This window comes from Argiope bruennichi, chromosome 7 (genome assembly GCF_947563725.1).
Source record: "Argiope bruennichi chromosome 7, qqArgBrue1.1, whole genome shotgun sequence".
NCBI classification, from domain to species: Eukaryota; Metazoa; Arthropoda; class Arachnida; order Araneae; family Araneidae; genus Argiope; species Argiope bruennichi.
The window spans coordinates 71,161,747-71,180,778 of NC_079157.1; the positions used below are offsets into that span (position 1 = coordinate 71,161,747).

At 26.8% G+C, this 19,032-nt stretch overlaps 1 protein-coding gene across 1 annotated transcript; it reads left to right on the top strand.

Moving 5' to 3' along the window:
- The first annotated feature begins 1,359 nt into the window (after positions 1 to 1,359).
- On the top strand, positions 1,360 to 17,023 carry LOC129975212 (ornithine decarboxylase-like). Its single transcript, XM_056088202.1, has 11 exons — positions 1,360 to 1,488; positions 3,043 to 3,180; positions 4,300 to 4,396; positions 4,559 to 4,635; positions 5,439 to 5,611; positions 6,217 to 6,351; positions 9,788 to 9,953; positions 11,188 to 11,338; positions 11,450 to 11,550; positions 13,954 to 14,165; positions 16,883 to 17,023. Exons 2-11 carry the CDS (start codon positions 3,127 to 3,129, stop codon positions 16,953 to 16,955), a joined length of 1,239 nt encoding a protein of 412 aa, XP_055944177.1. The 5' UTR covers positions 1,360 to 1,488; positions 3,043 to 3,126; the 3' UTR covers positions 16,956 to 17,023.
- Positions 17,024 to 19,032: the final 2,009 nt, after the last annotated feature.

Here is a 19,032-nt window from a genome sequence, read left to right on the forward strand (position 1 = left end):
TGTTTTTCAGTCATATCAAATAAAAAATTAATCATTTAGCAACCTAAAAAGGTGATAACCTGGACTAACGAACTGGTCGCCAAAGGCGGCTTGCATTAAACTAAAGCTAAACTTGAAAATAGTTTTTATTTTATTTTAATCTTGATTAAGTCGTATCTGGAGAATGTTATAAAATATAAAATCAACCAGCGGGAGTGAACTCAAGAAAACTTTCGTGCATACTCTCTAATAAAGGTGTAACTGTGAACTTTTGCCTTGTGTGTGTGCTTTACCTTAATGTGAATGCCTTGCATGGCGTTGGCGAACAATAGTTACGAAATATTAATTAATCCTTGCATTAGTGATAGGTATCTGAAAATCGAATTTGTGTTTTAGGCGTCTTTTTTCCAACTGATTAGAACTCAAATTTGATATAAAACCACAATTGTATTCACAAAATCCCATATCAAATTTCATACATTTAATATCATTGTCGAATTTAAATTATTGCCAAAGTTTAAACCGACAGAAAGACAGCACCTTGACAAATTTGGTATCAAATTTAATAGGGGTCCAAACTTTACATATTAAATTTGTATACGAAATATTTTTCATCTTGCTTTTTACGTTTTGTAGTTATTACGTTAAATTATAAGTTGACAGACAGATTTCTTTTGAATGGATTTCACTCAAAATCTGATAGAATCCAAATTTGATGCAAAGACCATGTACCAAATTTCATCAGTCTTGCTCAAAGCGTTTTTCAGACATCCTTGTCACAGACAGAAGTACAATAACAAAAAATATGTTTTTCGAACTCAGGGAGGTTTAGCCAAACCTTCGAGTTCGAATTCTTTATTTAACAATTACAATACTTTCATTGCACATCATGTACGTCGGAGTAAAAATTCTGTTGTTATGTTTTTAATTGTGAAAATATTCTATTAGATCTGATAATAATAAAATTAATAGAATATAAGCTAAATAGATGAAAATAAGAAAAGAAGCTTGAAAAAAATTGTTGATCACCATTTTGATAACATCGTTAATGGTCCACTAGGACTCTAAAACTTGAGGTCTCGGGTTTTTACATTTATTAAATGATATAGTAATTACATCTCAATGGGTATGTTTTCTACCAGAAATAATATTTTTTTTCAGATTTCTGAAAGCACTACAAGAACAAAGTCAATAAAATAGTTATTAGGAACTTAACAGATTTTATTACTTATTGGCTTTTCTGGAAGCTTATACACTTTTTCTGATTGTTTACTTTCACATTTAATAATATTCTCGTCAGATAAAAACATTGAAATTGTTTTAGGCAATCACCTTTGAAAACCAGTACTCTCTGGAACTGTTTGTTTGAGAGTATGAGTAAGATGGGGGCGGAGATGTTCGGTCACATGACTCGAGCTAGACTATTTTATCACGCCCGGTCCAACCGAATCTCAAATCTTAGTTCCACTAGGTCCTCGGTCTCTGATCATCCGATTCACCTTGCAGTCCGTAAGTATTGCCCTAAATGTAGGATTAAGAACAATGAATGCAAGTATGAACGAATGAATGAAACTACTTGCATAGAGTCATAGAATAAGGATTTATCATCATAAGCCACATGAAACTTTAGTTTTCGTTTCTCTCAATTAATTTCTCTCATAACGTATCAGCACGATACTCGGTTGTCGACAATAGAAATTGTCATTTATAATCAATTCTCGTGCAGTAACAAAATGGATTTCGAGATCCTCTGTAAGCAGCAGAAAACGGCTCACTTTATCTTAGTAAACTACGAATCAGACATCTGTTAAAGCTTAGTTCCAGGCAAATTTATTAAGATCCTAGTTAACGAATTTTGCCTTGATTGTTGACTTTATTGGCTGAATCGATTGATATCTGAATTGGGTCGTATATACAAGCCTAGCTTATAGCAATAAATGATTCAAATTTTTTATAATAGCAGCAAAATTATTAGGAGGAATTGACTTGAAAATATTATTGCAGTTTTGGTTATTTCTAAACATGGAGCTCTAATTTAAAGAAAAGGAATGTAATGTAACTAAAAAAGTAAAATTTAATCAATGTCTTAATTATTTTTTGATGATATTACAATTATATTAATTAAGTATTAATATTTTTTATAATTTTTCTTAAATTATTTTATTAAGAAATGTTATCCAATTATATTTAGTATGCAGCTTTATTTAATCTGCCTCAATATATTTGAGCTAATATAAATAAAAGTAATTAATATTAACTATGAAATTCATATTTTTATCAAAAGAATTTCAATAACTACTGGCAAATAGCATCGTTAAACAGGAACAGTTAAAATTTTATCACTTACCATTCTGCAGTATGAGATCTCCAAGATGCCTTTTCATGCCAAAATCTTCATAAAAATGTGAATAATTCAGAAAAACAAAGACGTGTGGATGCTAGTTTATTGTAAGAGCCATATTACTCAGTGATAGTCTTAGTTTTGATATATGCTAATCTAAAATTTCATTATTGATTCAGAAACTTCAATTGTATTTATATATTTAGAGAATTTTAGATTTAACCATTGCTCATACAATCTCATAGTGTAATGAATAGTAATTATCAGATAGAATAAAAATAAATGTCCTTTACATTTCTATTAAGAAAAATTTAAATTGATCAGTCTATTCCTATTCCGATATTACTTCAAAATAAGACATTTTTAATTAATAGATTATATAGGGCAATACAATGGTTAGTCAATATCATGATAATTCATTTATATTCTTTTCTTGCAATTTTAAATCCGAAAAGTATTAACTCTTTTTAGTGTGTCTAACATAAGCAAATAGAAAAAAATTCTCGTTTCATTTGCTTTATTTTTATTTGATTTATTACTATTTTCACAAATAATTACTTTGAGGAGAAAATTATTTGCTATTCTTAAAAGGTCGTGGTCTAAGCTAAAAATGTAAGGGGGAAAAATCTCATTTTAAAATTTAGTTAAAACTTAAATATCATAATTTTTAACTTTGATTAGCCACTTTCGTAAACGTATTTTTTTCTCTTGTTTTCTTGCAGCATATAGCTTTTATAAGGGAGGCTGTGAACGGATACTTTTTAGTGCAGCAAAATATCCATCTTTTTTCAACCTAATTAGCAACGATGAAGACACTTATTCGCAACGATGCAGTTATCAGGCAAATGCTGCAGGAGAAGGTAGGAACTATATATGTTTTCAAATGAAATTCAGTGCATTTTAAATAAAATTATGTCAACTATAAAACTCATTATGTCTTTTAATGCATTATTTCTCAACAACCAGAGTTTGCAACGAATTCAGGGTTAAAAGTAATCAGTTGAATTTTAGCCATATGCAGTAAAGTTAAATATTTATTAATAACTTTTCCCCTATTTGTCTTTGAGTAATATTCTTTCTTCATGCTTAAAAAAAATAATATTCTTGCAATTCATTACAACTTTCATTAAAAGCATTAATTTAACAGTTATGGAAAATAATACTCTTAAGTGTCTCTTACCTTTTTTCTAATTTCGTTAAGTCTAGCGGTTACATGGTAGGTTCATATTATATACTATTCTCCTTAGGAAGGATATATATTTAAGTACGATTATTATTTTTATTTTTCTAGTTTTTTTCTAGCTAGGATATTTCTAGCTTTCTCTTATTGAAAGCAGTATTTAGACACCTGCTCTGATGCTGAGAAGGCAAACAATAAAAACTGAGCTTGCATTACTTCAACAAACTACTTCAGTGTTTTTTTTTTGTTGTTATTTTTTTTTAATCTTGTCTGCCGCAACTTTTGAGAAGTATATGATCGATAGCTTTAACGGTTTGAATGCTGTCTACAACGAGGCGATGCATGTATAAAATACTTACGGAGTAAACCAATACGCAAATATGGCTCAAGTTAGGTACTTTTGAGAGAATTTGTTGAAGAGAATTCAATTTTCTATTTTTGAATTTAATTTGTCGTATACTTTTTCTGTACTTAAAGGTTGACATAAATTTCAAATAAAAACGAACTCTGTTAAAAACTATTTAAAGATTTTCTGAAACAACTAATCAGAGGTCAGTCTTTTAAATTATATAGTTAAGCGTCAATCAACACTGTCAACAAGAATTGCATAAAATAAAAAAAACCCTGCTATATTCAAAGAAATTTCAGCTTGAATGGACAAATATTTCTAATTTTTGATGCAAATGATTTCTCTCTATAGATTAATGCATCATAATGTCAAAATATGGATGGTTATTTAGAGATTTTTTACTAGAAAGCGCGAGAAATTTTTTCAAAAAGCTTTTTTTTTTTTTTCAAGGAGAATGAACAACCCTTCTATGTAGTCGATGTTGGAGATGTGGTCATGAAATGGAAAGAATGGAAAGAGGCTATGCCTCGTGTGGAGCCATTTTATGGTAAATTATATGTTTTATATTTAGTTAAATAATTGTTTTAAATCAATAGGCATATTTTAGCTATGTCTTAGATTAAAATAAGTATATCATACTAATAGAACACCATAAGTAGATGATAAATTTTTATATTTCCCGACATACTAAAAATTGCATATGTTTCAGCTGTAAAATGCAACCCTGATGTAGTCGTTGTGAATGTCTTAGCTGCTTTGGGAGTCAGCTTTGACTGCTCTTCACAAGTAAGTAAATAACTATTTCAGTAAATTAATTTATTTTTAAAAGAAAATTTATAATTTTTTTAATAATTTAAAAATTAAGTTACCACCAAGGTAAATACTTTTCTCTAAATTCACTCGCCAGTATTGATATCTATAAAGAACTAAGAAAATTGACTTCTTATTTGTGTATCAAGCGAATTTGTAATTTAATATTCACAGGAAAAATTTGTACATTATCTACTTGCTTTCATTGCCAAAAAAATTCAAAAATGTCTAATTATTTATAGGGTTTAAAATTAAATCAACTTAACTAACATAGGCAAACAACTTGATTTCAGAAAACTACGATGTCAATTATCGCAGAGACTTTGTAATACACAGCCATTATTATTACAAAGGGAAGTATAAATAATTTAAAGAATTATTTATATTATTTATTTCGATTAAATTAAAAAATTTTTTGAAAGACCAGAAATTTAAAGATGCATTGTTAAAGCGTGAAAAACTTCTAAAAACAGGCCTTAATTAAATGATACAAAATAATTAAATCGTTATTTTTTTTCTTTTAAACTGACTTCAGGTTGTTGTTTTTTATATATTTTACCCTGAATTTTGCGTCAAATGTGATTAAATAATTGAAGGGTTATGATAATTCTTTATTATTCCTTCCAAAGAATGGAGAGCTCATGTTTATAATTGACTATTAAATAACATTATATCTATTTTAATAATTGAAGGGTTATGATAATTCTTTATTATTCCTTCCAAAGAATGAAGAGCTCATGTTTATAATTGACTATTAAATAACATTATATCTATTTTAGAAAGAAATAGAGACCGTGCTTAATGCTGGAGTGCAACCATCTCGCATAATTTATGCTAACACTTGCAAAGGACCTTTTCATCTGAAATATGCTGAACAAACAGGAGTAGACCTTATGACCTTCGACAATGAAACCGAATTGCACAAGATCAAGAAAGTCTATCCTGATGCTAAGTAAATAAATCATTTTTTATAATTAATTTCGATCTCAGCAGTTTAATTTCATTAGAGAATTTTTTTTTGTGAATCGCTAAATGTTTTCTTCTTCATCATCATCATCATCTTTAATATATCTCCCACCAAAGAAGAAAAGAATCCTAAATGTTGAAATGTTTTCCTATTATAACCCGAAATTATACGTAATTGATTGAATTTCCAATTAAGCAAAAACAGGAAAAAATTAATTTACTATAGGATATTTTTGAAAAATACAATATACACCCAATGGTTCTTTTATAAAACTGTGGAATCTAACATTTTGAAACAATCATTCACTTTTTTTAATTAAGAACCAAATTTCAGTATCTCATTGATACAGTAAAATATAATAGAAATTATTAGAAAATTTCTTTAGGATTTTAATTTAATAGGACTGCAAATAGATCATTTTTATAAACACCGTTAATTTTGTTAACTGATTTTTATATAATTTTCACTGATTATTCCAAAAATGTGTGTACAAACCTGTGTTATCCATCATCAATTATTTTGAAAATTATTATTCGTTTAGAAAATTATTCAAAAATTTATATTTTATATTTTTCTTATATATATTTCAGACTTGTTCTCCGCATAAAAGTAGATGATAGTGGTTCGATACTGAAGCTGTCGTTGAAATTCGGTGCTGAATACGATGAAGTCGCTCATCTTTTGGATGTAGCGAAGGATTTGGATCTTCAAGTTGTTGGCGTAAGGTAAATATAGAAATATTTTTTTAAAAAATTATCTGCTAAGAAGAAAGGAGTGATATGTTTAAATTTTATTAAATCTTTAAGAAATGGTCTTCAAAAACCTTTTCCTGTAAGTACTATAAAAAAAATTTTAATTGTTAATAACTAGAAGTTTGCCGAATGCCTAAAAAGTCTTCTGCCCATCTTATCTTTTGGAATTTTTTTTATAATTAATTATTTACTCTTCTAATTTTTATAATTATATAATAGAAAAAATTATGCAACGCAAAAACTTTTTTTTAAAATTTGTGTGAAAATAAAAAAAATATTATATTTTAACTATTTTTTTATACTTTTTTCTTTTTAAAACTCCACTCAAGAATTTTTTTTTTCAAAAAAAATCAACATACACATACATAAAAACATTACAAAAAGAAGAAACAAACAAATCGATATGATAAATTTATCGATTTATACAGAATATAATTTCTTTCATGAATTAGAATAATAAAGTTTCGTCAAAGATTTTCGTAAAAACAATGGAAATTTTAAAGTGTTATGAGTAATTATTCGAAACTTGAAAAATGAAAATATATTTATTATTTTCAAAGCATTTATAAGTCATTGTATAGAACAGAAAGCTTTAAATGTTCATTAGTGTTTGTAATTATATCAATGATAATTCTGAAATTTCTCTTAAAGCATTATTATGTTCACTATATATCATATACAGTTTGAATTAATCTTCGAATATGAAACAAAAACATCTTTCAAACAAGAGTTCATTTTGCATGAGTTTTGTTAAATGTTTTCAAATTAAAATTATCTCCAAAAACCGAATTATTTAGTTTAGATTTCAAAGGCATCTAAATGTTAAGTACGGGCTTTTAATATAAAAATATGTCTAAAATAATAATAATTTTTATTTATGAAATTAATTAATTAAAAATTATGCTAGATTTTGAGGGGTTTTTTTCCCACAATAATTTCAGAAAATATTCTCGTAGAAAAATAATTTTATACCTTTTTAAAGTCTAAAGAATTATCTTTTCAATGATGACAACTTAGTTGCTGTAAAGTTCTGTACTAAGAATTTCATTAAGTTTTAAATATATTATTAACACACACAGAAATAGTTTAACACCATAGGAGCTTCTGCAAGGCAGAATAAATTTCGGTTTTGATAAAACTTGTCTGTCTTCATAAATCAGTAATACTATTCTTAAAATTTCGCATTTAAAAGATTTCAATTATATCTGATTCGAAATTTTGCCATACTCTATCACAAATTTACACTCGCTCATTCTTGCCTATTTCCTGCGGTTTGGGCCATATTCAAAAAAGAACGGGAGATACTATTCAGTCATATCTTATTAAAAGAATTTTTTTAAATCCTATGTAAACATCTTGTATTTATATAAACGCATATAATTTCAATTTAAGTATAAATCAAGCATCCTAGTTGAAAAATTGTCTTATAAACCACACATTTATTTATTAATGTTCAATCTTTTGAAAAAAATTGCAGGGTAAATTTAATATTTAAATTTTTAGAAATAATTTAAATATTCAGCACTCTATAACCAATTCAGCTTACTAAAAGCAAAACAGTAAACATTCATTCATTATAAATTATTCTTTTTATACATGGTTAAAATTTTCATAAGAAATTTGTAAAATTTTGATAAATTATTTAAAATATCAAGATAATTTAGATATACTTACTCTATTGTAGAAAGCAATTCAGATATTTCTAATTTTCTTATTACATTCTTCCAATAATCCATTCCCATGTATTCATTAAATTGTTCCAAGTTTCATTATCGAATTTTCCTTGTGAAATTGTGCATGGTTGTCATTTCAAAAAATTAGTTATATTCTTTATCTGCAATTTTTTACAGAATGTAATTTCCAAGCAAACGATTTTATAAAAACATCTCTTCGATCATCGGTTTTATAAATTTTATTTTCAATAGATAATGACGTCATATATTTTCAGTTGGAACATCTTGGAAATATTTATCATGATGCCATAATTTCTAAGTTACATTATAAATTATAAACCTTTATTTTTTAATGTTAATTAACTTTTGAAATGTACAAGTAATTTCCATCTTTTTAATTATATTTTATAAGAATAAAAAATCTTTATAAAATACTTATTCAGCAATTTATTCGGTAATTAAAAAATGGAGTTTTTTTCAATAAGAGCTTTTCATAAATTTAATAGATTTTCTAGAAAGTTCCACTGTATTTATTTTGTTAATATGATTGGTTTTAGAAGTCTTACAATATCAGCAAATATCTTGTTAACGGATAATATAAATCTTCCTTTGCTGAGGAATAAATAAAATGTTGGACAGGTTTTTTTTTCTTCTGTCAAACGATATTTTAAATTTATTTTTAGGCGAAGCTTTGGAAGTAATACTAAATAAATTGGCCAATGGATTGAAACTTTTAAATACTACATTTTCACCTCATTTTTATCAATATGCATTGAAAATATCACATTGCTATTACTAATGTGCTTGATGCATAATGAAAGATTATAGTAATTTTTTAAAGAGTCTTTATAACTTGATTAATTTATTCTATGTTTTTATTCTAAGGAAGTTAATTTTGATAAACTGCAATCTTTCAAACTATTTGTTAATTTTTTTCTCAAATGATTATAAAATAGAGTAACAATATAGATAATTAAATTTCTTGAAAATTATCAGAATAGAAATAAATTCGAAACAAAACCGATATCGTGTTTTAAAAAAACAGAATGTTTTTTTTTTTTAATTTTCAAATATTTAAAAATCGGATAATTAATCAAAGGTCTACTTTCAGCAGTTCTGCTTCAGAAATTCAAAGTCTTTGAAAAAAAAATTTATAACATATGCAATGTATTAAAAAAGTTTTCATCATTAATTTTATTTTGAATAAATCTTTCTCTGATTTCTAGAATAATTTATTTTGTGGGAAAATACGAAATTAACTATGCAAAGCAAATTTACTTTGCAGGTTACTTATTTCGTTACACTTCTCAGCAACAGTACAAGAATTCTAGAAAAAACTAAGATATAGCTCCAATGACTTTAATAATATTCTCAATTAACCACTAGAGTACAGTTTTTGGATATACTTATGTTTTCATTTTCAAACAAAAAGATATACTGGGTTTTTTTAATTTTTATATATAGAAATATTATTTGGTATAATTGCCTCATTGGATTAGCAAACTTTTCCATAGTATCAATATTTAATTGTAAAGCATGTTTTACTTATAATTACTTATAATTTGCAGAAGTTTTTTGTTTTCAAAAATATTTGTATGCAAAATATTTGTTGATGAATATTACAATATCTCAATTTTAAATTCATTTGTAAACCAAATTGTAAATACGTAAGACACATACTTCGCAACGATACGAACCAATTTTTATTTCTGATGTGTGAATTGATTTCTCCACAGTTTTCATGTGGGATGCAACTGCCAGGACCCATTAGCTTTCCATAAAGCTATCGAGCGAGCTAAGGAAGTATTCGGCATGGGAAAAGATCGTGGATTCACCATGAACGTCTTAGATATTGGTGGTGGATTTCCCGGTCACAGAGACCATGCGATATCGTTTGTAGAGGTGGGTGTAATTTTTCTGGATAGAGCTGATTTTTTTGTTTTTTAATTTTTTATTCAATTAAAATTTTTATGCTTTTAAATCCTATCCGGTAGTAAATTAAATGATGAGAATAAGAAAATGCAAAAAATTTATTTATAGTAATCCTATCCGGTAGTAAATTAAATGATGAGAATAAGAAAATGCAAAAAATTTATTTATAGTAATCGTCTCGTGTCGTTATATTCATAAGAGAAATATAGTTGCCAGCTACTCATGGCATCAAATTAACCCATTTTAATTAAACAGCCTTCATTAATCGTTTAATTCACCTTCATAGGCTCTTCTCTATTGAGAAATATTCGCATAACATATATATAGGATATAGAATAGAATTAAGAATTGCAAAGAATAAAATTTTTTAAAAAATGGTATGAAACACATAATTTAAAATTAAATAACTTCAACTGAAGAAATACTTTTTGAAAGAATAGTAATTGTTGAGTATCAAACGTATTTATGTTTGTTTGTTAATCAGTACATATATAAAACAAATGGAAGAACAAGAGTGGGTTAGTTACAGATTTTTTTTTACCAGAAGGAATTATTTTTTTACTAGAAGAAATTTAGCGGTGTGGAATTCTGTCTATCAGAATATTCTTTCTGCGCGAGAAGAATTCTGTGAAAGTTCGGCGACTCTTATTTCTCCACAATAATATCTTCATCCTGCTACAATGAATGCCATTTAGTACCTCGATCTGAAAAATTAAATCCCATTCTCTCAATTGGACAAAATAAATCTTTCTGCCCAATTAATAAATTCCGTTTTTGAATTATTTCTGATAAACGATGACAATGTTTCCTGGACCCATAGTAGAAGACTTCAGTGAATTAATCTTCGAATTATATATTCGGGATTAATCTTCTACGGAAGGATATTTCTCATGTTGATACACAATGAATGATAGCAAGAATCCCAAAAAATGAGGAAAGATTTTTCACTTAATGAAGTTCTAGGGTTATTTTGGATTAATTGGATAATTTTACGAACCTTACTTTTTGCATCACTTTTATATTCGAAATAGAATTTCAATGACGTATTTACAATTATTAATTTATTATAACAAAAATAAAAGACATCATATTTTGAAATTTGTAACGGAACTTTGATTTTTTAAATTCATTTTAAACAATACCAGTGTATTGCAATTTGAATGAAACTATTTTTGTGTAGCAGTATCAACTTGTTTTCTTTTAGTTTGCAAATGCTATCAATCATGCATTGGATTGCTATTTTCCACCTGGCTGCGGGGTTAAAATCCTTGCCGAACCTGGAAGATACTTCATAACATCTGCTTTTACTTTGCTTACCAGTGTTATTGGCAAGAAAGAAGTTCCCGCAAGGAACAGTAAGTTCTTTAATATTTGCGGATATAATAATACTAGAATTCAATTTTATGAATTTTGTTTAAGGTGTTGTACATAAACCACAAGAAGTAACACAGACTCTTCCATTTCAGGCAATAACGCTTGCACTATGTATACTATCAACGAAGGCGTCTATGCTGCATTCAATAACTTGATCTACCATAATACCAAATGGATACCAACACCTTTAGTGGTAAGTTGAAGTATTTTTGCTTCGGACAGAAATATTTATAAAAATTAATATATGCTAGTTTTTTAATATTCAAAGAATCCATTATGTTCCAAATCGTTTTATTCCATGAGCTGTTGTGCTGTAATTCAAGAACGGTATTTAAAAATTGACTGTGTTTATTTTATTTTAATTTCGAACCAAAAAATGTGTTTAATTATAATTTTAATTATAATGAAAGTAAAAATGTTATTAATGCTTGCAACTAAACACATAGGTATTTTATAATATTAAATTAGGAAATTTATATTGTTTAATATTAATTTATAATATTATATATCATAAAATTATATTTATAACATTATAAACTAGCCGCCTTTGCCGACCAGCCGGTTCGCCAATCTTAATGTTCGTTTAAATTTTAATAATTAAATATTTTACGCAATTCCAACTTTAATAGATTCTTCATCAAAATAAATTAAAACTTCAGATTTTGATAGTCATATAATTAATTCATTCATAATATTATAAAGGCCTTCAGTCATAACGTAATATGTATCTCTCTAATTTTTTGTTAGCTCCCATAGAATTTATACTTTAAATTAAACTGGAAAGGTTTAATCTGTAATTAATGTAATAATATTTTTTACTGAAACAAAGTATTTTTTGTAATATGATTACTGAAAACAGAGTCACTGAGCGTTTAAACTTTATGGGCACTAAAGAATATCTTTCTTAATTTATGTAATATTTCAAGAATTCGTCAACAAAATTTTCTCAGATTCATCATAACCAGATCAATTAATTAATAATGTTTAATTTTAAATGCATCAAACACTAATAAAATAAAACGAATCGTTCAAAATAATCAGTTGAAAACAGGTTAAAAAAAACTACTTAAAAAACGATGTACTTAAAACTATAAGCATATACAAAAAATATATAACTAACATAAATACAATTTAATTACAAAAGCATGCAACTAACCTAAAAATAATTTAAATCATCCGTTGATAATGGTTGTCATGTCAACAATCAGAACACAATGCGCAAGCGTGAATTTTCAACGCCAGTTACGGTAACGCAAATGCGTGAATTTTTCTACGCCAGTTGGGGTAACGCTATGCAGATTAGACATTTTTAATTTCCTTTATTCTGTGTTATTTTAATTCAAAAGTACTTCAGAATGAATCTGAAAGATGGATTAATTAAAAATGTTTAATTTTAAATGCATCAAACATTAAGAAAACAAACAGAATCGTTTGAAATAATCGGCCGAAAAATGTTAACCCTAGCCTCATTACTGTTGGGAGAAAAAAAACTGAAGCCTTACTCATTTGGCGGTGGGGAAAATGGAAGATTTTTTTTTTGCTGGAAAGTTAGTTTTTGATTAATAATTAAAAATTAACTAATAAAACTAATAATTAAACTAACTAACTAACTAATTAAAAATTCGAAAAAAGTGACCCCAGGTGCACATTCCCGACCTCTAAGGTATATACATGTACTAAATTTGGTAGCTGTAGATCAAAGGACCTGGTCTGTAGTTTATCCCAACACGCGCACGCACATTGAGCTTTATTTATAAGTATAGATTAATATGTTCGAAAAAACTTAAAATGACAATATATCAATATTTTATGTTTTATAAGTAACAATTAAGGAAGAATGTTCGAAAAAAATTAAGCAGATATCGATATATCTTTTTTTTTATCAAGAAATTCGAATTTTATATATTCAATTAATATAATTAATCGATTATTGAAGATTGTGAATGATGATAATATTTAAAATCTATAATTTCAAGAATTAATTTTATGAAATGCATAAAGGTTTAATACAAACCATTTAAATATTGCGGTTAAATATTTTGGAAACAATTCGTTCAGATTTAAAAACTCGTTTTTATGTCCAATAACAAGAAAAACAAAAAAAACTTTCATAATAATTCATTATCTGTACATTATAAAAACTGTTACCATGACTAAATATAACTAATTATATGAATTCCAAGTTATTAAAAGATATCAAAAAAGTTCTTGAACATCAAATAGAAATTCTCTTAGATCTCAGAAAGTTAACACATCCATTGAACGTAAAAAAAGGATGGATAAGAGAAGGATAACGTCGTTCTTGTGGAATGTAGTGAAGATGAACTATTTTTAATTTTATTTCATGTATTTCAAGTCATATTTTACCACATAGCAATCCCATTCATCCTCATTACAACATAGAATCCCATTTTATATGACTAAAAAAAAAATTTAACCTAGTTTATTGAAAATCATTTACATTCGGATTATAGATTTCAATAAAATTCGTGTCTTAATTTTTCTCCATACTAGTTTTTTAAAATTTATTATAGATTTCAATAAAATTCATGTCTTAATTTTTCTCCATACAAGTTTTTTTTTAAATTTACTTCAGGATTCAGCTGATTCGAAGCTGAAAGTGACTACTATTTGGGGACCAACTTGTGACAGTGTAGATCAAGTGATTAAAAATGCCTTGCTGCCAGATATGAATGTTGGTGATTGGATCGCATTTGAAAATATTGGATCATACACCATGGCTTGTGGTTCTAACTTCAATGGCTTCCCAACGACTGATGTCAAATACTTGATATCAGCTCCATTCTTGTAAGTTTTGTAGTTAGAAATTTATAGGCTTAAGCATTTAAGGTTTTTTTCTCCCTCTTCTTTTAAAATCTCTCTTTACAGTTACAATTATATCGCTCTTTAGAATAATCAAATTACGAAAAGAATACTGAAAGCAACTCTTTGCTATTTGTACCATCATATCATATCAACTTAAAGGCATTTTGAGCTTTCACTGTAATCCGGTCATTTATAATCAACTCTATACCATACTAGTGAAGTGGAAACGGTCCAAGGCATTTCATGTTTTGCACATTGTTTAAAATTCCTCCATGAAAGTTTCTCCAAAGCTTCTTGAGGCATTAACAGAACACTGCAAGTCTAACTTTCTTGAACCCAAGGCTCTTCCTCTTTACTCACATTCTAGAAACACCATATCGAAACTGGGGAACAGATTTCTATCATTCCAAATTACCTGTCAGTGCGCAGTTAGGAGATCCATCCCTCCAGTCCACGCCATGTCAATTCTGAACGGATTTTCATATGGACGATAGATTTTAGAATGCAATCATACGATTGAGATAGCGAGTTTTTTTTTTTTTTTTTTTTTTTTTTTTTGTAAAATTAGGTTACTAGCTCGATATATTCCGAACCATGCAGCTACAGATCTAACTCTGCAGCCTCGAAATGTTTTTTTTTTTAATCACTCAAAAAAAATCTCTCTTGCAGAAAATATTTTTAAATTCTAAATTAAATTAATTCCAATTTTCATTTTCATTTCCAATTATTTATTTACTCTTTTAGAAAATTGCTGTTGGCAGAAGAAAATTTACTGTCTGAAATATATTGTGCCAAATCTTATGAAACCGAACCTCTTAACCAATGAAAATAAAATGATATTATACAACAAAATCTATAGACAATAGTTTTGCAATACATATGCTTAAATATTAAAAGATTGTACTTATTACTTTTGCTTTTCTTTTCTTATAATAAATCAGAATATTTGTAAGCTTTCTATAGGGGAGATAATTTACTCTAAAGACACCAAATTTTACACAAATATACTTAGGAAGATAACAATGTACATTTAGAAGTGATCTTAATTGAAAGTTCAATAAGAAGTTAGGTTAATTAAAAGTTACGGGGGATTTCCATGCTTTTCCAAGTTAAATTCCGAAAATATTATTGCTCAATATACTGCCTTCTATACCATTTTAAAGTTAGAAAGAATTATCTTAGTAATAATAACATTTTCATTGCTGTGAAGCTATTCCTTTTGTTTTAAGGATTTTTAAAAAAAAAATATTTTTTGTATAACCGTCTGTAATACTTTTCATTCTTGCATTGAAATTGAAACCGTTTTTATAATTTCTTAAAGTATTTAATCGCGTAGTTTTCTCCCATTGTTGAACGGTAGAAAAAAAAAGACGGTTTATTTTTTGAACAATTTATACAATCAGTGATTAAATAACAATACCATGAAAGACAATACAGATGAAAACTATATAGATTTTAATGGCATTATATATAATTGGACTTGACTCTTTTAGAAAGCTTCATTAATAAACAGAACATATGTCAGGTTATTAAAACAGCAATGCTTTAATGTCTATCAACCTTTGATAGCTATAACTGTAAAAATATTGAGATCACTTTCTTGAACTTACCAAAAAGAAAAAAATTTATATAGAATAATATGAAATATATATAGACATAAAATATAGATTTTAATGGCATTATATATCATTGGACCTGACTCTAATAGCCAAATACAGCATAACTTTATTACATAACTTTATAGCTAATAAAAAGAAAATCAGATTTCTGTAAACAATCAAAATGTCTTTACGATAGTTTTATCGAATATATTACGTAATCACTCCATTTATTATCAATATCTTTCCAGTATTTTATATTGCCCAGTTAAATTATATTAGAATTTATATTTAGTGTATTAAATTTATTCCTTACATTAAATTATAAAGCAATTAAAATCACTAGGCCGATTGAAATATCATCTAAATAATTTACCAATTCCCTAATCTTTTTTTCCTGCTTCAAAATTTGAAATCAACCCGTTTAAGTCCAACTTAATTTTAAACATAAATTTCACTAAAGTTTATTTAAATCAGGTAAAAAAAATTCAAATATGAAGATATATGTGAAGTAAAATTAAATTTCGACATCTATATTTTTTAGAAAAATTATCGGAAAGTTGGTAGAATTCTTTTTATAGATTTGTGTTAAAATTTTTTTAAACATTGTAAAGTATTAAAAAATAGTGATAATCATAAAATTCCTTGCATTACCTCGAAATTAAAGCAACAACAACAACAACAAAAAAATGACGGCATTATGACTTCAAAATCTGACCGATTAGTGATATATATAAGTTAAAATCTGCTTACGAGTTCAAGAATAATATTAATTTGTTAGTCAACGCACAATAGATAATATGTTTGATACTAATGTAAAAAAAAAAAATGGAATGTTAAATTGTTAGGTGTTTTGCGGTTTAATTTACTTTTCTTCTTTGTTAAAAAAAAGGAAAAGATTATAAAAACTATAGAAAGCAATTTGGAAATAAATGAATAGAAAACAATAAAATTAACTAAGAAATCAGAAAAAATAAATGAGTTCTATTACATCTGAAAGAGAATATTTATGAATTTTTTTTCTCTCTAAAATTAGAAAATGTTCTCATAAGAAATGTCTATAATTGACTAGTACTAGTATCCATTTTTTTCTTTTTTCAGGGATTTCTTCCAGCAACTTCCAACATGGCCGAATTTGCAGAAGATAATAGCCAATGGAGTCACAAAAATCTGAAGAACCAGTCTTTGGAAAACATTTATTTCATTTAAATATATGTTAATTAAAAGACTGGTTGCATTGAATTGTAAATTATGTGTTTATTTGCTCCATGAGGATTATTTGTCGAGAACATGTGAAGATTCACCCCAAGTTCGCGTGACAGATATTAGGCTAAAGCTTATATAAGATCATAAATTTAGAAGCTCAGAAGAAATGGATTATCAAAAGTTCCTGAATAATGGTAGATAGGTATAGAGAAATCGATTACTAACATCAACTTATGTTAATGAAAATGAGTAATCATTTTAAAAGAAACATTTTTAAGCATAGCAAATTTGGAAGATCCATTTCAGATTGTCGATTGCAACACAAAATTGTTATAAAGAATTTGAGATATTTGAACATTTATAAAGAGGAGCAAAAAAATAATGTTAAAGGAAATTCTGATTAAATGATCGCTCATTTTATAGAAAATTTAATATAGTGCTATATATCTGTTAATTTACTTTTGATTTGTTAAGGTATGTCTTTGGTTGGTCTAATATTTTAGATTAGTGTTTTAGGATGTAAGTGTGAATTGTTTAATACTTTTACTGATGAGATAACCGTACTTGTTCATCGTTTTTTATATGAATACGTCCATTTGTCAAGAGATATGAAGCCGAGAGGCTTTCAACATTTGGATGTAAAAATAAAGAAATAAAATATAATTAAAACGTTTAATATCTGTGGATAAAAAAATTGCACTAATTACGCAAGACAATATAGACACAATACTCAACCCGTAGCTTATAGTCATCTTATACAAAGTGTATCATTGATTACAATTGAAAATATCTTAAATATTTTTAGAGTTCTGATAACACTAAAAATATTTAAGATAGAAATATTTGTTGATAACACTTGATATTGATAACACTTATAGTTGTATATCTGATAACACTCATACAAAAACAGCATTACTAAGAGTTTATTTTTTTAAATCAAATCACTCAATCTTCAATTGTTTTTTTTGTTTTTTTTTGCTACTATGGGCTCTCTTGAGAACATTTTGCATCGCAATAACAAGTCTATCGCCGTCTATAGGCAGATATAAAAGCAATGATAAATTTACAAAAAAAAAAATGCATTTAAAATATGTAATTATTCTAAGTTTCGGAATCGTGGAATAATAAAATGTCAAAAGTGGAACAATGCATATTTCGCGGTTATTATTAATATTTTATTTTTGATCAATTTTTTTGCATAATACATATTGTAATTTGAAACTTGAATAGTAAAAATAATATAGATTTTTTTTATTTGTTAAATAATACTAAAAGCAGGCAATTTCAGGGTAAAGTCATTTATATGGTTAGGCAATGTATAAAATACAGGTTTTCAAAATCAGAACATAAAATGCATTTAAATTGTTACAATCTTAATGTTTTTAATCCTTTGCCGTTACCACGTGTCACTGATTTATTACCTTTATTAATTTCAAATACCAAATCATATTTTTGAAATTAATATAAAAACTGTGCTGTTTTAATTAAATATATTTTTTTTTCTTATTTATATTTCGTAATAATAAACAATTAAGTAATAGTACTGGAACGGCTTTTGGTTCCACTATACTCCTGTTTATTTTCTATGGTTTCAGACACAACTGCAATCAAAAAATACTCCATTTATCCATTTCTTATTGAGTGTTTGAGGATTTCATACAATTACAGAGAAAATCTATTTATTAATCACATTCTACAGCCCCACTCAAAGTGTATAAAGCTATAGTTCTTCCAGAAAACATTAACGCACCTGGAAACTAAAACATGGGCTTCATTACAAAACAATTCTGAACAGCTCTTCGAATATTTATACAGAAATTTAATGAGTTAAGAAATTAAATTTTGGAAAGTGCATGTTAATTTCTGTAGAACTGAAAATTTTACTTAAACGAATGAACTGAATTTATTCTAATTACGTTTTTAATCAGTTAGCTTATATTTAAAATATAATCTGTATTAAATATTGTTTTGAAGCAACAAATTTTATTTACACTGCTCGCCAATTAAATGGGTCGATTTTTTTCTCTTAAAATCTTATGCTTTTA

What these genes read in the sequence shown, in the direction of transcription:
- LOC129975212 (XM_056088202.1), top strand. Translation starts at nt 3,127, where the DNA reads ATGAAGACACTTATTCGCAACGATGCAGTTATCAGGCAAATGCTGCAG. An exon ending in GGCAAATGCTGCAGGAGAAG is followed by an intron (nt 3,181 to 4,299) that starts GTAGGAACTATA and finishes TTTTTTTTCAAG; the next exon opens with GAGAATGAACAACCCTTCTA. An exon ending in TCGTGTGGAGCCATTTTATG is followed by an intron (nt 4,397 to 4,558) that starts GTAAATTATATG and finishes CATATGTTTCAG; the next exon opens with CTGTAAAATGCAACCCTGAT.